The sequence below is a fragment of the Heterocephalus glaber genome, unplaced genomic scaffold (assembly GCF_053883595.1).
Source record: "Heterocephalus glaber isolate CG9 unplaced genomic scaffold, H.glaber_assembly_v1.0 deba00001481, whole genome shotgun sequence".
Lineage (NCBI taxonomy): Eukaryota > Metazoa > Chordata > Mammalia > Rodentia > Bathyergidae > Heterocephalus > Heterocephalus glaber.
This window is the reverse complement of record NW_028258317.1, coordinates 51,647,289-51,661,862: the sequence shown is the minus strand read 5'-3', so window position 1 is coordinate 51,661,862 and position 14,574 is coordinate 51,647,289. Positions and strand designations below refer to the sequence as shown.

Below are 14,574 nucleotides of genomic sequence, written 5' to 3'. Positions count from 1 at the left end.
TATTACATCATAGAATCATGAAAAATCATATCTATCCAATGAGGTAATTAAAATAGTCATGGTGCCAGGTGTGGCAGTGCATGTGTATAGTTTCAGCACTCTGGGAGGTTAAGGCAGGAGGGCTGCAAGTTCGAGCCCTGCTTAGTGACTTAGCGAGACTTTGTCTCAAAAAGAAAAAAAAAGGGCTGGGGACTTAGCTCAGTGGTGTCACACCTGCCTCACAAGTGTCCAGAGTTTGATTCCCGGTACCAAAAAAAGAGGCTGGGAATATTCAGTATGAAGGCCCTGGGTTACCAATAAAAAAAATTCATGTAAACTAAGATGCTTTGTTTTCAGCAAGTGTACATAAAATAACAGCTGCCAGAGTGACCCACACAGTGTGTTCATCACTTGAACATCAACACCTATTCCCTTTTCACTATTCTCCCAATGGATGTCCTCTTCTTGTACAGTTTCAGCAAGAAAGTGACTCCAATATCTGTATCTCCACTGTAGCTCTCACTCCAGGGCTCCAGATCTGTTCATCTATCACTGTAACAGACATTTCTACCTGATTATATGACAGGCGCTCCACACACAAGTTCACAGTCAAATTCAGTTCAAAGCCATCATTAGATGATACAGCAGCTTTGTGGTAATGAGGACAATGTGCGTCTTTATCCTGGCGGATAAAGCTCTGGGCCAGGGTACAAGGCTGGTGGGTATATGAAGGGCTGCACTCCAGTCTCCATTCCCTTCCCTAGGCTCGGTAGGAGTATTTGGCCAATGCACACACTGTGCAACTGTATATGGTGACTCTAGTTCATCTTTCTCCAATATCTTACACAATAGATAACAGAAACATTATTTGCCTTGTTCCCCAAGCCAAAACCTTGGCCGTCATCCTCGACTTCCTGTATTTCTCCATCTTCCACATTCAAATTCTTTACTGTGCCTGCCTCCTTCATGCCATCCATTCTCCGGTATCCCAGGTTCAGTGGTTTCATCACTTCACGCCTGGGTTCCTCAACTGTACATGCTGTCTTCTCCAGTGCCCCAAAACCAGGGATCTTTCTAAAACGCAAATCTAATGTTCTTCGGTGCCGTCCCAGCTTTTTTCCTTTTTGGAACTGGGGATTGAATCCAGGGCCTTCACACTGAGCTTACACTCCTGGCTCTTTTTCAAATTTTTTATTTTGAGACAAAGTCTCACTAAGTTGGTAGACTGGGCTCCAACTTGCTACTCCTGCCTCAGTCTCCCAGGGTGCTGGGACTACAAGCTTGTGGCCCCACACTTAGCTTTCCCATGGTCCTTGAGGAAGTGTTCAAAGAACACATGACCCAGCCCTGCTCTACAGTCCTTTCCTCATCAGTCCTTCCTATACTTGGGCTCTAACAAGAGAGCAAGTCCTCATTTCTTGGATGTGCTGTACACTCTTGACTCCCAGGCATTTGCATTTTCCTTTGCCTGAGACAGTCTCCATTCCACTAACTGCTCACTCTTGCATCCAGCCTTGTAAAAATATTTACTGAACATCTGCAACATCCCAGGCACTCACAAAGCTTATATCCCAGCAGAAGGAGACAGCTGGTAAGCAAGTAATCAAATTATACATCAGAATGTGGGAAAAAAGAAGAGGCAGGATAAATCATGTACAGGTGCAAATTCCCTATGATGAACATTATCATTATGTATATCTTAAATGTACCAATAAATGTTGTGCTTCAGAAAAAAAAAAAAAAGAATGTGGTAGCTGCCACGGCGAAGAAGGACTGGGTTGCAGGATATTTACAATACAGGGGAACTGGGATATAGCTCAATGCCAGAGCTCATGCTTTGCATGTGAAAGGCCTTGGGTTTCAATCCCCAGCACATATAAATAAATAATGAACGAACAAATGAATGAATGAATGAACTAACGAATGAATGAAGGAAGGATTTAACAGGATGGTCACTGAAATCTTGCTGGCAAGGTAGCATTTGAGCAGAGGTTAAAGAGAAAGGGCCGCAGACCATGTGGAGTTTTGGGGAAAGGGCATCTTAGGGAGCAGGAAAAGCAAGTGCCAAGGATCAGAAAGCTGGTGGGTTCAAGGTAGATGAGTAGAGCTGAAAGAGATTAAACCAGAGGGGCCCAGTGGGCCAAGCATGGAGGGTGCTAAAGGCTACCACTGGGGCTTTGGAGGGCTTGTGAATATTTAAGTCCCTATCACACCAAAGTTTATACGGAGGGAGGAGAGGAGAGAGGAAGGAGAGAAAAACTGGGAGAAAAATGATTAAAAGGCAGTTTCTAGGTGTCACTTTTTACTTTATCTTCTTTGGCAGCATCATGCATGAGGAAAAAAAATTTTCCAAGAGAAAGAAGCAAGTACTATACTTGCTGACTTCCTAAGTCACCGCTACCTCCCATCTCCCACTTCTTCCACTTTCCACTGGCCTTGGTTCTAGACACTCTCTTGCTGAGCAGCAGCAGAGCTTTTATGGATGAGTTGGAGATTAGTTAAGTTAGGAAAACAAAAATAGGCATCATACTGTGGACAAGATGCTATAAAAGCTAAGAGCAAGCAGCCATGTGTACAAAGTGTTATGTGGAAGGGTGATTAGTGGAAAGGGCATGAGATTTGGAATCAATTGGTATTTGTAAAATCATAGCTCTGCAACTGCTAGTTATGTGACCCTCAGAATGCAACTTAGCACACTGCAGTCTGAGTTTAAGGTAAGTGTTTTTGAAACCTCAGGCAGAGTGAGGACTTAGTATAGCTGTTATTATTTTATTATTTATTATATGATCACATGCAGGCGAGAGAGGCACTCAGCCTGCCTTGCTGCACACACTGCCTAAGGTAGCGAGGGAGGCACTGGCACCACCCTAGGAGGTGTGGAGCTTTTCACTGGCATTCCCATGGGAAGAAGAGTCCCCTCAAATACACTTAGACATCCTGAGAGAAATAAGAGAAAAGGAAGGTCTGTCATAATCATGAACTCAAGACCCTGGAAGATAAGAGTGTAGACCCCAAACTGTCATTAAAAGTGAAGGCAGACCCTGGACTCTCTAGAAATTCTGACTCTTTGTTCCATGGCATTTAAATTTTGGGCATAGAACCTCTTTATGGGTAGGAGTAGATGTTAGGAAAATACAAAATCAATAAAGGATGTCAAAAGTAGAGGCTTCATATGGAGAAATTACAGGATGATCCAAGAAAAACTGTCCAGAAAAAAACTAGATTCCAACCTGGACCTCTCTCCTGATCAAAGTCTCAAATTCTACCATGAACAGAGACACATAATGAAGATGATTTTATTACTTGTCAAATACTTCTTTATTGTGTAATTTATAAACAACTGTCAATAGAATAACAAATGGTTTCGATCTGTTCTGATAATCTTTTGGGTGCTAATAATAACACATCAACATGCAATCAACTGGGATTAGGATACTGATCAGGAATCTGAACATTGCGCTCTAGAGTTCTATGGTTTCTCACTCTGCCACTTGGATACCACGTTCTCTTCTAAGCAACCTTTAAAATGCTGCCTTTTAAGAGCAAATAAAGAGGAGAGATGGGAACATTTTAATTAGCCACAATCAACAAGCTCCCATGTGTGCTCCTGGGTTTTATGCACCTTCCAGGCACTTTTCATTTGTGCAAGCTGCTCAAATGTATTCATTTTCTCGCTTCTATTTCCTGCAAGGGCTCCCTGCTCTCTCCACTGGAAAGGAAGCAAAGTACATTCCAGCTGGGCCCTGCCAATGCAAATTAACAGTGTAAACTTGTGCCATGTGGTAGAGATAATTTTACCTGCTATTTCTTTCTCTGATAGTATAAAACATTCACTTTGCTCTTTCTTCTGGGTACAAGTGAACCTGAAAAGCCTCCTGTGAGTTGGATTTCTGAATAGTAGGCACAAAGTAGAGAAGGAAAGAACCAGTGGCCTGTTGCCCAAGCAGAAATGGGAATGCCCTGGGGCCCCTGGGCCTGGCTGAGTGTTTGTCTAGGAACAAATAAGGAAGAAGAGGCATTTGCATTGTTGTATGTGCAGAAGCACTTTCACTACAATCTAAATTATGCAGGTTTCAACATGAAACCTGTAATCAGCAAGCGCATGGCACACTTTAATAATACTAAGAACATAAGCAGAATAATTCAGGCAGAAATCTAGATTTGACAGCACAGAACTAAGTAGAAATACATACATATCACAGGTATCCAGTATCAAACCTATAAATGGAATTACCAATGGCTAAATAATGGTCCCAAATCTCTCTTGTAGTGTATTTTCACAAATACGGGTTTGAATAGTTCCAGTTTGACAGATGCCAGGATGTACTTGAGATTTGCACTATATCCTTTATTTCCTTACACAGAGTTTTTCAAGAGTTGTCTTATTTCATTTTGTGTTTTGTTTGGAATGAACTCTTTCAAAATGTGCTTTGCTAGAGGTGCTTGATCTCTGAGTTCCTCAGAATGGACAATCCTAGTGTGATGTGCTAGGGAAAGGCTACCTGGAGACCATACCTGTGAGGCCTGTGACTTAGTAGGTGAGGAGTGTGACTCCAGCTGGTGAGAGGTTTTCAGAGCAACGGGGGAAGGATGAGAAGACTGCTGCTATGATCTGGGTGCTGCTCCCACCAATGCAGGCAATCTTGGGTACCTCCCTTCAATGACTCTAGCCTCAGGTGATATTCCTTCGGGGCTAAACTCTCTTGAGAGTTGTATCTGATTCTCCGCAGCATGTGAAGCATGGAAAAAGATTCTTTCCTCATCTACCATATGCCAGATCATTAAGTTAGTTAAGGTTACCCCAGATAAAGTGGTTTGAAGGTGAGCTTCCAGAAGCTCCAAGACTTACTGGGGGGACTGCCTCAGTCCTGGGCTGTGGGCAACCCCAGTGTAAAGGCAGGTGGCCATAGCTGTTGGGGAACCAGCAGTCATATTTAGGTAGCATCGCTGCCCTTGTTTCTTGCTGTCCCAAGAGATGTAGAGTCACTGAACTGTGTGTGAGGTGAATGAAGGAGAAAGATGGAACCAAACAAAATCACACTTACCTGCCTGGCTCTATCTCCTCCCTTCTTTTTTAATATGGAAAATTTCAAACATATGTGGATATATAATTAACATCCGAGGGTCTGTTTCCAGCTTCACCAATCATCAACTCATGATTAATATTTTTCCTTCCATACCTCTAATTACTCTCCTGCCTGCTTCCCTTGGATTCTTTTCTTTCTTTTGCTTTCAATGTAATTTTTTATAACAGTGCTACTGAGCTAAGTCACATACCATACAATTCACCCTTTTATGTGTAAAGTACTTTCAATTAATTTTTAATTAAAAATTTTTAAGTGACAAAAACTATATCCTTATGGTGGAAAACATAAAGTTTATATGTATATAGTGGGATGGCTGAATCTAGCTAATTAATATATCATTTGCCACTTTGTGTGTAGTAGGAATATGTAAAATCTATGGTTTTAGCTACTTTCAGACATAACACAATATAATTGATTATAGTCACTAAACAGGTCTCCTAACTGAAAATTTATATTCTTTGGCTAACATCTAAATTTCTTTTGGAGTAAATTCCAGACATCAGATAATTTTATCTGTAGATATTTCAGTGTATTTTGTCTTCTAAAAGACAAAGACTCTCCTTTTAAAACAGAACCACAATATCATTATCCTATCAAAAAATGTTTTCAACATCATCAAATATCTTCATAGTTTGTGAATTTCCTATAGTTTAAGATCTAGTTTATTTGAACTGTCTGGCTCTATTAACGTTTGAGATTAAAACTCTCTCCTCTGGTGATACTGGTCCACTTGAAGTCCTAAACAGCTAAGCATTTATATTCCTGGTGTCACTGTCACAAACACCCTGTTCTCAACACCAAAATGCCTGTCACTTCTCTTCTAACTAATCAAAGGCCCTGTAATTTTTTTTTTTCTGGAACTGGGGATTGAACTCAGGATCTCATTGGGCACCTGCTTGCCAGGCAGGTGTGGCACCACTGAGCTAAATCCCTGGCCCACGGCCCTGTAACTTTTGTTTGTTTGTTTGTTTTTTGGTACCAGGGATCGAACTTGGGTCCTTGTGCTTGCGAGGCAGGTGGCAGAACCACTGAGCTAAATCCCCGGCCCTGTAATTTTTAAGATACAGTTAAAACCACACAACACCTAAAGGGGACCTCTGAATAATAACTCCCACAGAGGAAGATCACCCTTTCCTGTGAAATCTGGAGTATTTGATGTTTGCTTCAGTCTTTTTACTTATTGCCTGGTAGAGCTGGTTTTTCCACATAAACAAATTATCCTCCCAATATGACTCTAATTTCTTTGAGTATTTTGATTTATCATTTTTGAATTTCCCTGTAATTGAACACAAAGTATTCTGGACATAATAGGTGTTCAAAATACTGAATAATTTCAAATTTTACCTTTTGGCAGCTACAGGGACAAAGATTTTAGCTCTGAGAAATCATTAGTTTCCCTGTGTTCTTTAATAATACTCCAGCTCCATTACAGAAATAACTTTTTTGGTTTAAATACTCATTAGGAAACTCATATCAGCTGTGTAATAAATTGTTTAGCAAAAGATTTTCCCCAAAGAAAGCAGTTTTGTGAGCTCAGAACAAGTGAAAGAACGAAGTTCTCAGCCTGTGGGGCAACGGACATGGCAGAATGTGCACAAGCAACTGCTTTGTCACAATGATTGGACCAGCGCTACAATATGTAAATCTACAGGTGTCTCTGTGGCTGGTGAGAAATTCACTGGCAATTGAGAAGGAGACTCCCTTAGTCCTAGGGTGTGGCACAAGACGAGAGATCAAAATCCCACTAGGTTTCCCAATGCATTTGCTGATGTTGGTGACCCTCAGTAATGACCGTGTGGCCAGAAATCAAAAGATCTTTTTTTCTTTTTTGGTTTTTTGAGACAGGGTCTTGCTATGTAGTTCATGCAGGCCTTGAACTCACTATGTAGTCCAGGCTGGCCTCCAACTTATGGCACTCCTCCTGCCTCAGCCTCCCGAGTGCTGGGACTACAGTTGTGTGCCACTATGCCTGGCAAACCAAAGGATCTTGCTGGTCACACACACACACACACACACACACACACACAGCAAGTGCACTTGTGAACTTGAGTTGGTAGTGACAGAGGCATCTGACACTTAAGGTGGATGTTATGGCAGAGTACAATGTGGACAAATACAAGGTGTAATAAACAATTATGGTGACAGATTGGATGAATTAAAAAATTATTACAGTAAAGGACATTGTCATTAATCTCCCCCAAACTACTCCCCCTTGCTTCAAACACACTTATCCTATCATTCTTGCCGCTTTCTGAAGCAGTTCTGGAAGTCTTCTTTTGTTAGTGTCTTTAATTATGCTGATGTGGCTGCCTTGATGTCCTGACTTGATGAAAAACATTTACCTTTTATGGTCATTTTGACTTTGGGAAAAATCCAGAAGTCATATAGTGCCAGATGTGGTGAATAAGGTGGATGAGGTACGCCATAATGTTTTTATGAGCCTGCCTTTCCATCGGATGACACCCAGCAGCGGCACTCACCATATTTTTGATTATACCTTGTGAAGATACAAGAGAGGATTTCCTGAACTGCTCGAGGAAGTGACAAGAAGGATGGGATAAACATGTTTAAAGCAATGGGAGTATTTTGAGGGGGGATTAATGGCAGTGTGTCTTTTACTGTAAACATTTTTTTTTTCTGGTACAGGGGATCGAACTCAGGACCTTGTGCTTGCGAGGCAGGCATGGCACTACTGAGCTAAATCCCTGGCCCAAACATTGTATTTTTTGATCAGCCTTGTACATTTAAGGACAGCAGGATGAACTTCCTAGTCTGTGGGGCAATGAACACAGCATACTGAGACCCAGCAATTCCTTTGATACAATGACTGGTCAGTGCTACAAATGCAAATCTACGGTGTCTCTGTGGCTGGTGAGAAGTTAAAGGACAACTGAGAAGGAGAATCCATTAATTTCTAGAATGTGGTACAAGATGAGAGATCCTTAGTCTGCTATGTCCATTACTCCACAGGATGGGACGTTCATTCTTTCACTGACTCTGACCTTACAAAATTTTTTTCTTTGGGGAACGGTCCTTTTCTGAACAACTTTGTACACCTGACATGAGTTTCCTAATGAATCTTTAAGTCAGTCTACACAGTCCTCACTGCTCTACAGAGACTTAATCATTTGCCTTGAGAAACCAGTATTATTTCATTGGGGAGAAATCACGATTTTCTCAGGGACCAGCTAAAGATCATTCATGGGTTTTCCTCTGCACAGAATAGAAATCAGCTTTGAATTTCATCATAATTATCCATATTATAAGATACATATTTAAATACTTTTTGTTGTGACAGATGTTGCTATCCTTTCTCTGAAAAGCATTATTAAAGGATCTGGCTAAAGTCTTACTTAAGATCATTCTGAATGGGACTGACAATAAATATTTGATGACATCTTTCCTATGGTTGCTCAAATACTAATTTTGAAGAGCCCCAGGGTGTTAGCAGTGATCATTTCCCCCTTACAACAGAAAGGAGTGTTGAATGTTACAACAGAAAGGAATTCAAGCTCCTTGAAAGGAATGGGGTAAAGGTCTGAGGTTACATCAGAGCTCACAAATGGACTGTTGTGTTGTGTTCGTACCTCCTGTGTTCCAGAAGGAAGACAAGGAAGAGACAAATGTGAGGGTAAAAACGTGCTTTTGTATCTGTAAAAATATATTTAAAAAGAGCCTGCATGAAACATCCAGCTTAGAATTTTATTTGAATTTTTAGATCAAGGTGAAAATGGTTGTGGACCAAGTCAGGTCTGAGATTGTTATGGAAATCTCGGAAAGAAATACACAGAGACACAGAATTCGGATAAAATGATAAAATTGCTTCTCGCCAGCGGACAGGAATGCCAGAAACCAGTCTGGTCAATATCCAAGCCCCCCCTTTGTTCAGCATTTCCCTTTTTATATCCTTTTTAGCCATTATCTCATCCCTAGTGGTCTTTGATATGTAAATACAATTCCAGTTCCTATTTACAAGTCACAGACACAAGATAGGCCATATACATTGTAAATTCACCCTGGCATGGTAACTTTGTTAGGTTAATGAAGTTACTGGTTAGAGTCAGATAATCTTCACCTTAAACAAGGAGTTACAGGAAAAGCAAATCTTAAAAGAATACGTTACTTATTTTGCTTCTACAACTACCTTAATGTTCAATCTATTAAGTTATCTAAAACTTTTCGTATCAAGATGAATGGTATAAATAAAGTAACTAAAATAGAAAGACTTTCAAATGGAATCTAATCAGGAAAATTCACAGGAGTCTTTAAAACTAATAATATATCTGTTAGAATAATTATTTGAAGGAGCAACCAATATCATAGTTATTTAAATATAAATTACCATTGCAGATTTTGTAACTGTCAGTTGAAGCTGTAGAGTTAAATCATATTTCCTGAAGCTAAATTTATAATCATTATAAAACTTGGAATTTTTACTATGATCTTGAGCTTTATAAAATAAGCACAAATACTTGTCACTGTTGCTATGAGACAAATGTTTACATCACACATTTCTTTAGGAGGAAGGAAAATTATAGGTTCTTACCAAGTAATCATCAGGCTTGATACCAAAAAGTTCTCTGAAGTATCGGAATGCTAGTGGAGCATATGTCTTAAATCTGAAGTCTGGGTAGTGATGTGCTGGGGTCAGATTGCTCCCTTCACTGCAGTTAAAATATTAAAAAGGAGGCAGGAAGAAAGAAAATTAGCAAAACAGTTTTAACTTCAATTCTAGCCCTGTTAGTCCGGGGACAATTTCATTTCTAGAAAAAGCACCCTTTGCTAAGTGGGACTTTCAAGGCTCAGGCCACAAAGGTCAATTGCCACAGGTAAAAACAAGGACTCCACACAGGTGCTCCCTACCAGTCAAGTGTTCAGGCCTGAAAATGCTTCATCCTCCCTGTTTCTCCTTCCCGGAAAAAGCATTCCATTTTCCATATGAAACCACATTGTAATGTTTTAATAAGATCCAGGGCTAATATACAAAGCATTTTCAAAAATGTATTTTTTACTATGAATATTGATATTGAATAAACATCTATAACCAGGAATATGTGAAGGAATCCTTAAAATAGCCTACCAACCAGTGAGAGCCATCATACTGGAGATAGGATCTTTTTTTTTAATTGGGAATTTGTACCTTTACATTATGTATCTTGGTTCGTATTTTTTTCCCCGTTCCCCTGCCCTCCCTTCAACCCCTCCATCCCTCCCTATCTACAAAGACTTTGTTTCTATTTTTTCCTTTTCTCATATTTATTCCTTTCCCGTCTTTCCTTTCCCCTACCCCTCTCACTTCCCCTTCCTCTTTGTACTTTTCTTCCTATTTCACATTATCTATTATACGTTTTGATCCTTATTTACACTTTCAGTTTCTCACACCAAAGAAACTATTTGGTATTTACACATGTGTGTCCTATTTATTTCACTTAAGAGTATGGCCTCAATGTGCATCTATTCAGCTATAAATGTCTCTATTTTCTCATTCTTTATGGCTGAGTAGTACTTCATTTCATAAAAAAGCCACATTTTCTTTATCGAGTTGGAGATAGGATCTTAATCTGAACTTTTTCTTAGATCCAGGTTAAAAAAAAAAGAACTACATATTTGAGGGATTTGAAAATCCAATTTCCATTTTAACTATATTGCTTTTTGTTCTTTCTTGGGTTCATTTTTGAAAAATTTTGTATAATAACTTATGATATACAAGAGACATAAAAGGCTAATTCATGAATCCAAAATGCTGCTTAAAAAATAAAACATTATCCATATAGGTGCATCCCTTTCTGTACTTTTTATTGGTCATATCCTTAGGGGAATTCACTGGTCTGAATTTTGATGTTTATCAATCTCATTCTTATTATTCTTTAAATCTATAGAATATTATATTTTTATGTGACCTTAGACAAACTACTTATGTTACTAAGGAGAAGCCTAAATAAGACCTCTGATTCTACTTGCTTTCAGTTTATTTCAAAAAGCACTAATTTTGGAGGTCATGTACCTGAGCAATATATTAGTAATTTCCCTCACTGGTTTTGCAGTAGATGGCATCACTTGAAGCCGTTTAACAGGTTGAAACTGTTCTTCTGTGAAAGTTGCAATTCACTATCTTGTCTGGTGATAGTTGCCTTTCACTGTCTTCCTTTGTTTTCTGATGGAAGATACCTTTTGTATCCTAATGATTCCCTGCAAGGTCAACTATTCCTGAGAAAAGGACCTGAAAGATGTGGGCACAATAACTTTTGTTTAGATTTACAGAACCCAGATTTACAGAACCTGGTGACCTATAAGTAACAGCACCACATGGGTCAGAAAGCAGATCACTTGATTTTTTCCCCCCAATACTGGGGATTGAACTCAGGACTTGGCGCTTGTCAGGCAGGCATGGCACCATTGAGCTACATCCCTGGCCCACTAAAGCAGATCACTTGAAATCTGTGACTACTCTGGCGCCTGCCTGTCTGAGGTGCCTCCCCAAACACCCTATATGTAAAAGCCTTGCACCTACAGCCCCTAACCAAGATGCTCTTTGTTGACAATAACCTCTATCTTCTTCTGTTTGCTACATTTCCAAATCTTTTTCTCTGCCCAAACAACTTGTCCTTGAGTCACTACCCTTTTCAAGCAACAAACACGAGTACGGTAACAATATACTCATTAAAGCTTTCACTGTGAAAAATTCTAACAATGCAATAAAATACAATTTTATGTAAAGATTCAAGGTCTCTGTACTACATCTCAGGTGAGATACTGAAGGTCTATGCAAATTTATCACAGTCTGCTTTTTGGGAACACCACAAAAATAAGACTGCAAACAAAGGCATTGAACATAAACAAACACTTGGAATCTATAACCTAAGTTTGTTGAGGTCAATCAGATAGATTCTGGCATCAGTGCCTGGCACACAGTAGACAGTAAGTATCTGTTCAGTGAAAGAATGAGTTTTCAGGATAACGCTAATAAAGTATAGTTGATTCTTACAAGGAGATTCACAAGCCAACATACATGGCAAAAATTCAGCATAGTAAACAATGACTATTGAAAATTATTTAGGAATTATCTATTTAATATAGCCAGTGCAGCCAGCTCTTCTTCCTGCAAGGTCCCAGGTGGCTGTCACTTTTGGCGAGGACCAGAGGATGGGGCTGGCTTGTGTAGTTAAGGACATGTCACGCAGTAAGTGCTTACCTCTTTCCAGCTTCCTCTGTGCAGATCCCCAGCACAGAAGGACTCTGCATACTAGGTGAGTGCTCTGGCAACTAAGTCACAACCCCCACCCTGTCACACGCTTGTCTTTAAAGGACAGGATTACACAGGGGCAGTAGCAAAGGATTCACACTGGGGGAAGGACAAAAGAGCTAAGGCCAACTGAGAGATGATGGTCAAACCTCCATCTTAGCATGGAATAGGCCCAAAGTTATCTGCTTGTTTAAATGGTTATTCTTTTCCTGTGCAGGTATAGCTGACTATTCCTAATGTGTGTGCAATGTCCTGGCAATGTATCCAAACATTTTCTTCATCTGCGTTTTGGGATTTATGAAGGGAAATGTACTCAACTGTAGGTCCTCTAGGATTGTCAAAAGGAGTGATTCTGGAACTTATATGACATGTAGTAATTTGTAAGTACAGATTATGTAGAAATAAGAGGTAAAAGTAAAGAGGCTCAAAGTGACCTCTATATCCTTCCTTTATTTTGCAAGCAAGTAAAAATATCACAAGCCAGGGATTCTGAAGGAAGCTGCTTTCAGTGGACTAAGAATGTTGTCAATCTCTTATTTCATTTTTTTTTTTTTTTGGTACCAGGGATTGAACTTGGGTCCTTGCGCTTGCACAGCAGGTGGTGAAACCACTGAGCTAAATCCCCAGCCCCAATTTCTTATTTCTTTTGCCCTCCATTTTGTTTTTATTTTCTGTCTCATATAATCCAAGTAATTTATTCTATTAGAGCAGATTTCCTTCAACATTTAAAAAGGGAAGACAAAACACTCATGTTGCACTTTTCTGTTGGAGTTTCTCTCATATACAGTTGGGAATCTAAGATTCTATCAGAGAGGAGATGGCATTTATTATGCTTGTAAGTCATCCTACAGATAAACTAGCAAAACAACCCATTTGTGTATGGTTATTTATTAGAAGCACTATGTGTAACCACAGAGAACTGAAAGCAATCTATGTACCCTCAGAAAAGGACTATCAAGTTAATTATGATTTAGTTATAAAACAGAATATTATGCAGCTTTAAAAAGAATGAGGATGCTTATTATGTATCGACTTGGCAAGATCTCTAAGACAAATTGTTAAGTGAACAAAGCATGATGCAGAATGCTATGTACAACATCCCACTATTTGTATAAAAAAGAAAAAAATTCTTTTGGCTAGTAAGTGCATAAAAAAAATCCTTGAAGGAAAAACATGCCATTAGTAACAGTGATAACTGGAGTTGGACACTGGGCAAAAAAGGCTGAGGAATAAAAGAAACACTTTGCAGTTTTATTTTTAGAAGCAGGAGAACTTCTACTAAGTATTATTATTTATAAATTAAACAATTTTTCAAAGTTAGGGAGAGACTGAAAGTCATCATTTACCTTCTCTTAAATAGCTTCCCATGCTCAGCACCCCCAGAGGAGGTTTGTTTACCTCTGCATATTTAATTTGCTCCAATGAATAACAAATATCGGCTTAACACAAATGAACCTCTAGTGAAGAAAATGCAAATGAATGTAACTGCTGATCCTGGCTGCCAGCAGGTAAAGTGTGAAAGAGCAGAACCAAGCAACAAGTCCGGCAACAACCAGCCAGCAGACACCAGTTTGTCGTGCTGAGGTTACACCTGGATGTGGGCACCGCCCACAGACTTCACGGAATCTTCTCTCCGAGTGCTCAGCCACGGCAGAATTGCCGGGCAGTTAAATGTGGGGACTGCTATGAATACCAGCCGGCTGCTCTTCTGCAAGCTTGCTGTATCTGCCAGAACCTGGGCTCAGTATCCAGAGTTACTGAGCAAAAATGAAGTCTGAAGAAGAGCAGACTTCCTCACAGTTTAAGATTCACCATGTGCTTCTTCAATGCATGTATGCAGTGTGAGAAAATGAATAACCCACCCTTCGGTCTTGGCAAGGAGGAGGCTTGGGAAATTTCAGGTGCAGGGGTTCGCACAGTGAGTCTAGCGGTTTGGTTCCTGTGGGCCTGTACAATTTCAACAACAAAAGATTGGAAGCCGACATTGGTTTTCTAACTTTATTTTGTCAACCAAGAATCTAGACAACTAAGCAAACACGTAGTGATAGCCCAATGAGGTCATAAAAGAAAGTTGGTTTTTTTTTTGTACTGGGGATCAAACTCGGGTCCTTGCGCTTGCGCAGCAGGCAGCGAAACCACCAAGCTAAATCCCTGGCCCAAGAAAGGGTATTTTATCTCCAAAAAAGGAGTATAAAAGTTTGAAAAAGAACAGTACTTTCTACATCATATCCTTTTCCCTTTCACCAAGAAGCCGGTAAAGTTTGA

General features: G+C 39.8%; 1 protein-coding gene across 7 annotated transcripts in view; it reads right to left on the bottom strand.

Annotated features, from left to right (window-relative positions):
- Positions 1-14,574, bottom strand: part of Pip5k1b (phosphatidylinositol-4-phosphate 5-kinase type 1 beta) — a 331,992-nt gene that overhangs the window by 141,585 nt on the left and 175,833 nt on the right. For all 7 annotated transcript variants that reach the window (XM_004838187.4, XM_021252743.2, XM_021252744.2 and 4 more), the window contains one exon: positions 9,613-9,730. In XM_004838187.4, the coding sequence (XP_004838244.2) occupies positions 9,613-9,730 (118 nt within the window). The remainder of the gene's footprint in view (positions 1-9,612; positions 9,731-14,574) is intronic.